General features: G+C 43.1%; 1 protein-coding gene across 1 annotated transcript; it reads left to right on the forward strand.

The window, feature by feature from the left end:
• The first annotated feature begins 935 nt into the window (after nucleotides 1-935).
• snw1 (SNW domain containing 1) lies at nucleotides 936-8,072 on the forward strand. Its single transcript, XM_040160822.2, has 14 exons — nucleotides 936-1,088; nucleotides 1,531-1,684; nucleotides 1,835-1,996; nucleotides 2,589-2,684; nucleotides 2,834-2,940; nucleotides 3,321-3,425; nucleotides 3,972-4,041; nucleotides 4,136-4,201; nucleotides 4,810-4,926; nucleotides 5,009-5,150; nucleotides 5,664-5,766; nucleotides 6,098-6,215; nucleotides 6,776-6,939; nucleotides 7,431-8,072. Exons 1-14 carry the CDS (start codon nucleotides 1,075-1,077, stop codon nucleotides 7,621-7,623), a joined length of 1,611 nt encoding a protein of 536 aa, XP_040016756.1. The 5' UTR covers nucleotides 936-1,074; the 3' UTR covers nucleotides 7,624-8,072.
• Nucleotides 8,073-13,761: the final 5,689 nt, after the last annotated feature.

Below are 13,761 nucleotides of genomic sequence, written 5' to 3' on the forward strand. Positions count from 1 at the left end.
ATTGAATATATTCAGTGTTGGCTACAAAGAGACACTGCACACATCCAGTAAAATTGGGTGCAACAACTTTATGATCGGCTGGTTCTGTGACCTTATTATTTGTACCCAAATGCATGAGTCAAAGTTCCTCGAAGAACAACAAGTTTCATGCTGTTTAGTCATTTTAAATGGTCAATACATTGTAGTTAATAATAAAAAGGTTCTAGGTTTCATTAAACAACAAAAAAAACCTATTTTATATGAATCAGTTGAGGAGGAAGTCTACTGATTCTTTAGAAAAGAAAAGTATTGATAGTTCACCATTAAAAACTCTGTTCCATCTTAAAGTTTTGCATTGGGAAAAAAAGTTAAACTCAAACTCATTCATATGTCCTCTTCTATGTACTCCTATATATAGATATAGAGGGGTAGAAGTAGGAAGTGGCATGAAAAGTGTTACACTCGTTGTTCTCAGTGGCAGAGTTTGATGTGCTTGAGAACATTTTAAAAGCTGGTCAGATAACGACAACAATGTTAGTATAATAGATCCTACAAAGGTGCATTTTCTTGTTTTAGTTTCTAGTATAGATGTTACAATCATCCAAAGCAGCCTCTGTTTGAAACACACACATAAATACATCTTGACTGAAAACATCAAACATCACTTTGGGTTATAATAAAATAGTTTGAGGGCCTTGTTATTTGTTTTGGTGGGGAATTAAATTATTCTATAACTATAGATAGTCTATAGGTAGGTATAGGTAGTCTTAATACCATAATGTTGTTAATATCATAGTGTTGTTGTTATTATGTAGTATCTTATTTAAATAAACTGTAGAGGCATATGTGTTACGTTACAAGTTTAAAGCTAAATTTCACGTAATTCACGCTTGCCTTATAAAAAAGAAAGACAGAAAGCAATGTCTTCTGTATTTCCCCTAACTTAAACTGAAAGTGAATAGAAAAGCATGCCAGGAAGACAAATATCTTCCTAAACAGCCTATATAACCAAACATTGACGCGTCCACCTATGACAGTCGCTTCAAGCCAAGCTCCGCGCATGCGCAGTTCACAGCTAAGGAAGAAAGGGGGAAAATGTCTCTGACGAGGTGAGGACCGCGACCAGGCCTTCGCTGTTTTATTTAATACAATTGCATAAGATGTTGTTCCTGTTGTCACTTAACGTTGTGCGAAGTTTATGTTCCTTCTAATATTGTACACCAATGTTTTTGCTTAAGTCGCTTTCATTTCGTTTGTATCGAAGCTAATGGGATCAGCTAATGCTACTGTATGTGGTAAGCTAGCGTTAGCTAGTTAGCTTAACAGCACGCAGCCACGAACAACAACACGCGTTTATCAACGGTTAACTGGTGATGAGCTAACTACACTCTTAAGTGTGGTTAGTGGGCATCGTAACAACTGCCCGGTGGTTCGCCAGCTGAATTCCCGTTTTAACTCCTAAACTGAGAGTAACGTCGCTCGGTGGCTCTGCTGGCTAACCCGAGCTGGGGTCGCTCGACCGAACCTAAACCTTCGTTAATGCTTGTGCAGTTTCTTGCCGGCGCCGACCCAGCTGTCCCAGGACCAGCTGGAGGCAGAGGAGAAGCTCCGCGCCCAGAAGTCCTACTCCACCGCCCTGGTTTCGTCTCGCAAGGAGCCGCCGCTGTATGAGACCAGAAAGGGCTGGGTGCCCCGCTCCCTTGAGGTACGTCAGTCTTCAGTATTTACCCATTGAAAAGTTCCGATTGTTGGTTTGTTCGGTGGTGGTTGAGGGGGGGGTCCGTGGGAGCCCCACACCTTCAGAACTAAGTCCGCAGTCTGTCGAAGTCCTGCTGTAAATGTTTTGTTTGTGTAGGATTTCGGAGATGGGGGAGCTTTCCCGGAGATCCACGTTGCCCAGTTTCCTCTGGAGATGGGAAGGAAGAAGAAGACCTCCAATGCCCTGGCTGTACAGGTGGACGCAGAGGGAAAGATCAAATATGACGCCATTGCCAGACAAGGACAGGGCAAGGATAAGGTATAACACATTTTTAGAAAATGAATAACGGTTTTAAAGGATCATTTATTTTTCTTCCTCCTTCAAATTCACCAATATCCGGCATCCAGGAGCAGGCTGGATAAAGTAGTTGCCACGTTCCTAGTGGTGTTGGCGTAACTCACATCTCGGCTCTCGTCCCTTGGGCAATTTGATGGCAATAAAGAAGATCGAAGATAAAAGAAAATGTGCTGGAATGAAGGGAAGCGACAGGCTGGAGCAATAACTCTCACTGCCGTAGCATTTTCCATTTGGAAAATATCAAATCTTTCGGTCAAACAGTCAGTTTGTAGTTTAGATCAACAAGGAGGGGCATTAAAATTGGACGTATTTAATAGCTAAAAAAACTCAATAAGAAATCTACGGAATTAGAAATGCAAACTTCATTCCTGCAGTACTATTAATTTTATTAATCACCTACTTGGAGTCCATTCATGGACTAAAAACACACCATGATGCACATCGTCAAAGCAATTCATTGCCGTGGTGCATGTCATCTTCACGCGTTTTATAAAAGTGTGTTTGCTTCATGAGTTAGTTATTTCTAGTCATTTCTCGTCTTTCACTTTTGCAGGTGATATTCAGTAAGTACACCGACCTTCTACCGAAGGAAGTCCTTAATGACGACACTCCAGAGCTACAGAAGCCCGACGAGGAGGCCATTAAAGAGGTAGGCCATGCTGCAATGTGTATTTTGGGGAAAACTTGAGTTTCAAGCAGGATGCGATGGATCATGTTCTTCATGGGAATATTTATTGGACTACTCCGATCATATATGATTTTTAAATGTGGTCGTCATTCTGTGTTTTTTTTTTGTAGCTGACGGAGAAGACCCGCAGTGCGCTGGACAAGCAGGTGTCTCAAAAGATTGCTGCTGCCATGCCTGTAAGAGCTGCAGACAAACAAGCTCCTGCGCAGTACATCAGGTGTGTATTGAATCAGGACGAGCTCAAACTTACTTGTACAATATTTAATAAGTGTGGGCCTGTCGAAAATAGCTCAACTAAACCAGGGTTGATAGCTGATTTTGAGTTTTGATAACTGCACAAAAAAGCCAATAATTACATAACTTTGATTAAACTTTTTGTTTTTGTGGTGCATTAATAGTTTTAATCATATTCGTGCCGTCACAGATAGTGAGGTATGAACTCTGTAAACAACAATAGTAGTATTGGGCTGTCGTGCAAAGCTTTGTTGACGTGTTGGAGTGAAGGCAGGGATGAGGTAGACTGCCACTTATGAAGCTAAATGTTATCAAACTCTTTGTCTGTGTGTGTCCCCGTCTCCCACTTTTTCTCTCCCAAAGATACACGCCGTCCCAGCAGGGAGTGGCTTTTAACTCTGGGGCCAAACAGAGGGTGATCCGCATGGTGGAAATGCAAAAAGATCCAATGGAACCTCCACGTTTCAAGTGAGTAAACAACAAAAAACAAGCGTAAAGCCGTATTCAAATACTGGTTTGATAGATTTTGATTAAACAGGTTGTGAAACCAGAGCACAGAAAACTCCATTTACGTCTGGAAAAGCTTTTTAGCTCTATGCTAAAATTAGCAACATATTATGAGGTTAACCGAAAAATCGGAGTACAAATGAAATGTCTGAACTGGAAGACCCACCTGCTGGTCCACAGGACTCCACCCACCAAATAAAACACGGCAAACACATCACTCGCTCTATGTAGAGCAGTTAAATCCTCAGTTTCCTTTGGCAAGACGACACCCTAATAGCTCCCGTAGCTGTGACGTTAACGTTAGTTAACGTTAGTTACTGATGTGGAGGTGGAACCGTTGTCCTCTCATCAGCGTGTGATGGGTATGTAGTGTTAAAGAGCTGCAAGGGGTCAGAAGACTAGAAAAGAGAAACACACTTCCTCCTAAACCCGTAACTATTAGAATTAATAGAATTTTTCTAATTCCCACTTGAGGCCGTTGTGTAATACGATGATTATATTTTTCAGGATTAACAAGAAGATTCCTCGAGGACCTCCTTCTCCCCCCGCCCCTGTCATGCATTCCCCCAGCAGAAAGGTACAGGGGGCAAACGAATGTTACGCTACACGTTTCACTACTATTGGGATGAATTGAACATAATTGAATTGTGTTTGCTGGTTGTTTCCTGTAGATGACAGTTAAGGAGCAGCAGGAATGGAAGATTCCTCCTTGCATCTCCAACTGGAAAAACGCCAAGGTAATGTGACACCACCAATTAAAAAAAATAAAGTCAGTCTATAATACAAATATATATAATAATAATATTACAAACTTATAATAACTATAACCCAGTTTATTCCGTGTGTTGAGGAAAAAAACAAGTAAAAAGCCCCACAAAACTACTTTGGCTAAATTGTGTCTGTTTCCTCACGGCTTGTGTCCGTCAGGGAACGTTAACATTGCTACACAGCGAGCTTGAGTTATCCGTGTGTGTCCGGTGTTCTCTATCGTGCCTCCTGTCCCTTACTCTCATATCTGTCCACGCTGGGTTTAAAAAGCGAGCATAGGAAGCAAAATATGGCGTTAGCACGACTGCCTCCAGCTGGCTAAACCTTCCCGGTGTAGAAGTCTCTACAGGAGCTTTGTATGTGCAGCTTCCCTCTCACGCCTGCCTGATTGTGAGGTCAGGCTGATCTGCGTTCAGCTGTTAGTCAGTTACTCAAATACTGACTATTTGTAAAGTATTTTGAATATATTTTTTAAAAGCCATGTCCCAGCTGCCACTGTCATTGAGCAATGAAAATATGTACGCAATGCACCACCATGTGATTCCAATTTCATTGCTCTGTATGCTTGATGTTTCAGGGCTACACCATTCCGCTTGATAAACGTCTGGCTGCTGATGGCAGGGGGTTGCAAACTGTTCACATCAACGAAAACTTTGCTAAGCTGGCCGAGGCGCTCTACATCGCAGATAGAAAGGTATTCCACCTGTCCAATGTGCTCCAGAATGCAATGCATTCCCCTTTTTACCCTGCATTTAAAATGTGGATTGTTTCCGTAGGCCAGAGAGGCAGTGGAGATGAGAGCCCAGGTGGAGAAGAAGATGGCACAGAAGGAGAAGGAAAAGAAGGAGGAGAAGCTGAGGGAACTGGCCCAAATGGCCAGAGACCGCAGGGCAGGAATCAAGAGTCATGGGGACAAAGGTGAGTCCTGGCGATCACTAACAACAAGTGTGTGAGTAGCAGGTGTGGTTTTCTAAACTAGTGGAGCTGTTGCCACGTTCCAAATCTGTCACACAATGTTGTATCCTTCCGGTGTTGACGGGACCGTTGAGCTGTGAAATGTTTCTGCTTCCCTGCTGATGATTCAGCAGTTCAGCATCAGTGTTTTCAGAAGAGAAATCAGTGTTGGATGTCTTTTATTATTCATCCTCATAGTAATTCAAAAGACATTAAATAAGAATTTAAAGCCTTTGTTATGGATCCAAATGTCTGTCCCCTGTGTGTCTTTTCACCTCATGTTTGCTCTTCATCAATCGGCTGCCTGGCATCTCTTCGCTTTCCATACGTCTGTTTCCAGCATCCTTCTCATCCACCTCACTCTTTACATTCACCTCTGCGTTTATGCACCATTTCACATCATCGCTTTCCCAATCTTCTCATCATGTGGATTTATTCCATTTAAAAAAAACTCCCTCTTTCTATCTCACGTGACAGGTGGCGAGGACAGCGAGGTCAGGGAGCGTGATGAGATCCGCCACGACAGAAGGAAAGAGCGGCAGCACGACAGGAACATTTCCAGGGCGGCTCCTGATAAGAGGTGCTGGACACACTTTAACACAGCGCACGTGAATTTGTGTGCGCGCGCTGTCAAGTTGCCAATTGATGGCGTAGAGTGTCCCTGCTGGAGGATGTGACGCTCATTTCATCACGATTCCACACTTTTTCATAATTAACTTTGATTGAACTCTGAGGTGTTCTTTTTTTGAAGGATGGTCCAAATGTTACTGATGCTTTCCAAATATCTCATTATACTACATTTAACTTGCTCTGGAAACCAAATATTTATAGTGGAACTCCGTTTCTGTTTTGATGTCCTTCTTGCTCGTGCTCAGCATGCGCTTAATTTCTGACTTTGCTCTCCGTCCCAGGTCAAAGCTGCAGAGGGACCAGGACAGGGACATCAGCGAGCTCATCGCGCTGGGCGTTCCCAATCCTCGCTCTGCCGGTGAGGCCCAGTACGACCAGCGGCTCTTCAATCAGAGCAAGGTTAGAAACAAAACTTCCAAACACATACAAGCCCTGCAACGTGCAAACGTGTCGCTTTTCAGCTAAATTTGGCGTTTTGAAATAAATATTTCATCCACATGAATTGTTTAGAGCTGAAGCGTACAGCCGTGGCCAATCAGCGTTGATGTCATTTTCCCTCCAACTTTTCATCCTTTCACTCCAAATTAAAGTTACCGCCAATAGTGTATGATTTATTATTACGGTACGTGTTTCGGCACAATCTCTGAATCTAATCAGTATAGACTTGACTAATCACCCTTTTCACTCCTTAGGCGTTTGAACATGAGGAAACCTTAAACAAGTTTTGAGCAGAGGTGCTTTAGGCCGCCTGAAAAGGGTGCCCCTAATAATAATAATAATGAACCACAGTATGTTTTAGACATTTCAGTCACACTGCAAAGAAGCAATTCAACTTGTGGTAAAAGGGCAGAATGTCTCCTTTAATAACAGATCAAGGAAGACACTCATCACTTCTGTGGGTTCAAACCCATCAATAGGTTTTATTCATACATGGTCGTGAACTTGCATCTCTCTCCCAGGGTATGGATAGCGGTTTTGCAGGCGGCGAGGATGAGACCTACAACGTGTACGACCAGCCGTTCCGCGGCAGCAGAGACATGGCCTCTAACATCTACCGGCCCAGCAAGAACGTGGACAAGGACGCCTACACAGATAACTTGGAATCCCTCATGGAGAAGAACAGGTACTTTCAGGAGATTTGATTTCAATAAATCATGTATACATTTCAGTGTTTCCCCCGTGGCTTACAGCTTCGGGGAGGGTATTATAACAACAGTCGTTCCAGCTGAGTTGGATAGTTCATGTTTTCAGTGAGCAATGACGAAGCAAAAATAACAAATTATCAGAGAGAAAAGGTATCTGAAAGAAAGTCAATACAAAGTTTGCTCCCATCTTATTTTGTTTTTAGAAACCTTATACCTTCTATATTGATGGAGTAGCTGCAATATTAATCCTATTCATAAGGTTAATGTTAAGCTCATCCAAAGTACTTTATAATACATAATCCATGTGGGTAAATGTTTTTTATATTTTCACTTACTTACAGCTAGCAAGGTGCTTCTTGTTCAATCAGCTTGCCTGTTCAAACCAGTGTCCTCCCGCCTGCTTTCAGGAGACAGTGAGAGAAACTGAACTTGTTGCACACTTGTAATAGTCTTTCTGTTTCACTGGCAGGTTTGTTCCGGACAAAGAGTTCTCGGGTACCGACCACGGGCGCGGGCGAGAAGGGCCGGTCCAGTTTGAGGAGGATCCCTTCGGGCTGGACAAGTTCTTGGAGGAGGCCAAGCAGCACGGCGGCTCCAAAAGGCCGTCCACCAGCAGCCGCTCCAAGGACGACTACCACGACAAGAAGCGCAGGAAGGAGTGAGCTGGGAGGCCTTTTCACCTCCGTCAAGCAGGATGTGTTACATTTTACTTTTCTTTCAGTGGAGAAAAGACAGGCGATTTATGTTCAATGTGACATAATTAAACACCTTACGAATAGAGTACGCTGGAGCTAAACTGAAACCGGTTGTATGTGTAAGATCAGCCTCTGCATCTGGAAACATTACACTGATATTTGGGCCCTGGAAATGTGCAGGTTTTAGGTAAAACCTTTTTTTGTTTCCTCAACATTATTGTTTTAACATTAATAGAAAGTAAACTCAGCAGGACCTGTTTTTTTATTTTTATTTACCTCATTTATCCCCCACCTTTCCTGTCTGTGAGCCCAGTTAAAGCTCGTATTAGAGCTACAGTACAAACGTATCTGAAACAAACCAGCTTTATAATTATTGTATATTACTACCAATGGAATAAATTTCATACAGTCTGCAATGGGCTGCTTCTGTGTTTTTATTAAGGTATTTTATTTATTGCGTAAAACCTTGTATGGTGTTTTTGGAATTGTACTGTAATTTCTTTTCAGTGCTACTAAACACACCAGCCTAGTGGGAATTTTGTAATTTTAAGAGATTTCTGAGTAATGCATTTTATGTATATAGTTTTATTAATGTATTTTGAGAAGCCATCACAAAGTGTGAATACTGACATTTTTACCGGTAATGGGCTTTGCGAGGATTCAAACAAAACCGGTTCCATTAATTATGATTCATGCATTCTGACAACGTTATTTTCCGGGGCTCTGGAAAGGAATCATCAGGACGTTACACGGTGCCAGCGGTCTGTCATGCCTGAGTGCGGCTCAGACAGTTGTTAAATGCACGCAGGATTCATGTGTTGTGGCTTTCATTATTGCAGTGTTGGATTTGCATGTTACGTTCTATTGCTGATTCTGTTCCAACATCAGAAAGTACAGCCTGGGAGAAAGAAGTCAAGCTAAATTAAATTCTATGGGACTTTTGCAAAAAAGCAGGACTGGGTGTTTTGAAAAACTTTACCTGACACCGCTGTAAAATAATTGAACATTTATTAAATGCTTGCAAGCATGGACCAGAGTTGAAACACGTTCAAGTGATGCATCAAGGCTATCTTTCTCAAGCTTGGGGTTCTATAGTATAAGGTGACAAACATCTGTGCCCCCCTCCTCAGGGGTTGGGGTATCTACAGGATCGTGTTGTCACTGTAATGTTGGGAGTCAGGGAGAGTTGACTGTCGAGTGTCACGCCGAGGTTCATAGCCGTCACAGTGGGCGTTAACACAGAGTTGCCAAATTTAACAGTCAGGTCCTCTGTAGGAGAATCTTTTCCCGGAAAGAGAAGTAGTTCAGCCTTGTTGGGGTTGATTTTCAGATGGTGGGCGAACATCCACGAGAGATGTCAGACAGGCAGAGATCCGTGCTGCCACTTGGGTGTCCGAGTGAGGGAAGGAGCGAATTAGTTGCTTGTCATCGGCATAGCTGTGGTAGGAGAAGCCATGCGAGCGAATGACAGCGCCGAGAGAGTTGGTGTAGAGCGAGAAGAGAAGGGGACCCAGGACGGAACCCTGAGGAACTCCAGTAGTAAGAGGACAAGGTTCCGACACAGATCCTCTTCAGGTTACCCGGTAGGTGCGTCGTTCGAGGTAGGACGAGAGAAGGGAGAGAGCAGAGCCTGAGACACCCAAGTTTCTGAGGAAATAAGGATCTGGTGGTTGTGTCAAATGCAGCAGAGCGGTCCAGAAGGGAGAGGAGAGAGCGGCGGCTCTAGCAGTGTAGAGCAGTCTCTGTGGAATGGCCTTGAAGCCTGACTGGTGGTTGTTACTGTGAGGATAAGCGGAGACGTGGTTAAAGATCGTGCGTTCAAGAGTTTTGGAGAGAAAAGGAAGAAGAGAGACTGGTCTGTAGTTGGGGTCGTCGTGGCGCAGGGGGTAGAGCGTGAGTGATGGGAACGGCAAGGTTGGTGGTTCAAGTCCCGGCTGCCCCATGTCTCAAGTCGAAGTGTCCCTGAGCAAGACACCTAACTCCTAATTGCTCCCTGGGCAAAATATTTAAAAAGCCATGGGTTTACAGTATAATGTAAGTCGCTTTGGATAAAAGCGTCTGCTAAATGACCTGTAATGTAGTTGTGTTCTTCAGAAGGGTTGAGGGTGGGTTTATTTAGAAGAGGGTTAACTTTTGCCTCCTTCAGAGAATTGGGAAAACAGCCAGATAACAGAAGTGTTAATGAGACAGGTGAGGAAGGGAAGAAGGTCAGGAGCGATAGATTGTAGAAGATTGGGTGGAATGGGGTCAAGAGGGCAGGTGGTCGGACGGGCAGAGGTTACTAAGGTAAGAACTTGGTTAGGAGACAAGGGGGTGAAAGAGGGAAGAGAGGGCGATAGAGGTGAAGTCGGTGGGACGCAAGTAGTAGGAGATTGATTTGAGAAAGAGGAGCGTATGTCAGCTATTTTACCAAAAAGATAGCTGACAAAGTCTCCCGGAAGAAGGGGGGGGGGGCTTCGAGGAGAAGATAGAAACATGTTTTTTGGAGTAATAAAATGAGGACTCAATTCTAGATTGGTAGAAAGAGCTTTTGGCAGCAGAGACAGAAGCAGAAAAAGAGAAAAGAGGAGAACGCAAGCAGGTCATCAGGTTGTTTATATTTACGCAATTCAACTGAATTCAATTCTTGGTAAAATATTCAGGTCCTACTTTGCAAATCATGCTGGACATCTGTTTGTCCCAAAACGCTACGTATCACTTCGAAAGGTCACAAACTCTCTGCAACAAGAATGGACCTTATTTGAGTTTTTCCAACAGCGGCACATTTTCTGGATGTACGGAAGTTGATAATGTTCATTGCAATATTTTTTATATTTTTAATATTTTTTTAAAAAGCGCTTAATGGGATTTCAATGGAGCATTTAATGCCAATCAAATACATTTCCATCCCAAAGACTTTATAAGCAGACGCCATGACTTATTATTTCATGCTTTTGTCCGTCGCGTGTTTTGCTTAAATTTATAACTCAAATTAAGTTTTTAGATGTGGTTGATTTGACCGTACCAGTGATTAAAGACTTATCATACAAGTCCTTTACTTTGATAGGACATTAGTATCATAATTAAGTAACCTCGTACTATGCTTGAACCAGTGCGAAGATGTTTCCTCAAAATTCGCTGCAATCGCACGTGAACGCCGTTCAAATGCATTGAGGAAAAACTACAAAAGCAAGGTGACACGAGAGGCCCGACACTGATCTGTTTTTCCATAACTACCCACAGCTCCTCCCACTGCTTTGCTTGTGCTTGGACAGGCAGTCCTCTGTTTAAGCATAGGCAAGGCAAGCGCTTTTCATACACAAGGCAGACTCAAAGTGCTTCACATCATAACATTTCATACAATAAAGTGAAAATAAAATGCAGGAATTAAAAGACAATTAAAAACAGCAAATAAAATTATTTAAATTATTATTTAAATTGTTTAATTAAAGGCGGAGGTTAAAAGTGCAATGTAGGTAAAACTTAGCAGAAGGCGAAGCTGAACATGAAGGTTTTCAGTCTTGTTTTAAACGTGTCAGAGTTGGGGCAAGTCTTAAATCTTCAGGAAGTTTATTCCAGCTGTTTGTTGCGTAGTAACTAAATGATGCTTTCCCATGATTTGTATTTACTCTGGGAATCACTAACAGATTGCTGTCAGAAGATCTTAGTGATCTTGAAGGCTTATGTAGTGGAAGCATATCAGTGATATACTTTGGCCCTAAACCATGCAGTGATTTATATGTGAGCAGTAGGATTTTGAAATGAATTCTCTGACATACTGGGAGCCAATGTAAGGATTTAAGAATTGGTGTAACGTGCATACAAATATTTGTTCACTTAAATGCTTGCCGTGGTGTCTCCTTTCTAGTAACGATGTGACGGGGGGACGAGCTCCGCGCCTCTGCATCAATGAATGAGGACAGATGGACGAGCTTAAGGACAGCCGGGGGTTTACTATGAGTCGGTGTGAAGAAATTCCTCTGACATGTGAATGCTTAGCGTAACAGACTTGTGAGGGGAAAGTCCTTGTGTTGGAAAAAAAAAAAAAAAAAATACAAGTCAACCAAGAATTCAATTGTTTAAATCCTGCTGGGTTCCTATCTGTACAGCACAGACGCGGGGCTGAGGACAGCTTAATAATGTCTCTCCTCTCAGCTCTCGCCTGCCTTAATGAAGGTGCACCGAGGAAGATGAATGAGATTCATTTTGTGAAGGTAAGAGGAAATTGGTTTCCTCGGCATTGCTTTTGTGTGCTGTTGGATGTAAACGGCGAGTATATTGTGTGAGGCTACAATGGAGCCCTCAGGTCACAGAGGCCACGACGGATAACTCCTTATCTTTGCTCCACAAGGTCAGAAATAATGAACAACGTTGCCTTGTTGCTGACTTGACGAGTACAGCTTGGTTTGTTTTGTGATATTTCTTCCCTCCCTCCCCTCGGCGGCAGTAAAGCGGTACGTTAAAAACTTAATAAACCTGCATGTAAACACGTAGGAGAATACGGCAGCGTAGGAGTCAGGTAGAGACAATAGCAGAGCTAAAAGTAGAGTCCATATGACACATTCCGCAGGAGATAAATAAACGCTAATTTCACTCCATGTCATCTCAACACGGGCGAATTCAATCATCATCATAGCTGCCGTCTGGAGTCGTCTGCTCCCTGGGGAAGGGTCTGCCGGCCCCCTCCGTCTGTCCTGTCAGCCCTCAGAGCAGATTCTGTCCTCACATCCGAGGCTCCCGCCATGGATCATGTATCACATCGGGGTGAGGTAGACAGGCGTAACCATCTCTAATGGTCGTACCAGTCATTGCGGCAGGGCCCCCCCCCAACCCGTGGTGGGAGTGCATCTGGGAGCGCTCCGGGATTTGCTATGGCAGGAATCGATCGACAAATTGGCCAATGTCTTGATCTGAGGAAAGAGGCTCGGTGAACTGTGGTTGGAATGGAACCGTGGCGGTAGACATGTTGATGATGTATTTAGTGTCTTTAAATACACATTAACGTAATTCCAACATATTGTGGCGAACGGATTGATGGAGAAGACGATATCTTCAAGACACACACTCATATACCCACATGGAGCTCTGTCAAGCTGGGCACCGGTTCACTCACAGCTCCTTTCATGCTGATACGACATCGAAGGCACCAGCCAATCAGATCGCGTTCATGCTCACGTCTAAAGAGCGCGAAGCTCAAAAATAAAACATGGCGGACCAAACTCTGTAGAATACGGGGTCCCTGCTCCATCTCGCCATCAGTTTGGGGGTGACCTCTGACCTAGAGAACCAGATTCATACATTGCTGATATTTAGGCAGGAAAAAAACGGTATTACAGATCATGAGACTTATTGATAATTGCATACAGTATCATGTATATGTGAGTAGTTACAGTGTCAGTATAAATGCAAGCCTTCCGTCATCCAGGTCATGTGCGGATTAAGATACAAGGACGCATTGGGAAAAATATTCTCTACATAACCTGCACAAATAAACATCGAAGTGGACCTGAAATTGTTAGTACGAATCATTTTGTATCCATCAAGAGAATACAAGGCTGTTGATTGTATTTGTGGTGTTTGAGATTGAGGCCTCAAGCTCCTGGGTTTGCTTGAAAAAAAAAAGATTGAATGTAAATGAATGCTTTTATTTTGTGTGCTGGATGGAGGCAATTGTTGCTGCCCCTGTTTGACATACAAACTCTATCAGTGGTTTTGTAGCAGAATTAGAATTTCACTTCAACTGTTAGATCAAACATTGGTTCAAGATAGCCTGGAAATTGTGCAATTTATGTTGTGCTTACACTGAGCTTCTTCTAATTTTTAAATGTTCCTTATAAAACTAAGTGCAGCTCTTTGGGTCAGTGGCCTCTTTGCCCAGTTGTTAGTCCAGCCTTGGGTCACGGTTGAGAACCACAAAAACATCTTTACTCGCAGGTTGAAATGATTGCACCAATCAAATGAATTGCTTAATTTAAAGTCACTGTGACTTTTATAGCCTCGTTAGTGACTTCAAATCATTGTTTGAGCTGCATGCATTGTCTGTATTGCCTCTTTCCTTTTAACCCTGCCTCTGATCCTATTAAGCTGCAGCCGTATCACCTCCATCAGCTCGGGAATGGATTGTAG

Source organism: Gasterosteus aculeatus, chromosome 18, assembly GCF_964276395.1.
Source record: "Gasterosteus aculeatus chromosome 18, fGasAcu3.hap1.1, whole genome shotgun sequence".
NCBI lineage: Eukaryota > Metazoa > Chordata > Actinopteri > Perciformes > Gasterosteidae > Gasterosteus > Gasterosteus aculeatus.

Coding starts and splice junctions, on each gene's coding strand:
- snw1 (XM_040160822.2), top strand. Junction 3,426..3,971: donor ATGGAACCTCCACGTTTCAA/GTGAGTAAACAA, acceptor TATATTTTTCAG/GATTAACAAGAAGATTCCTC. Junction 5,151..5,663: donor CAAGAGTCATGGGGACAAAG/GTGAGTCCTGGC, acceptor CTCACGTGACAG/GTGGCGAGGACAGCGAGGTC.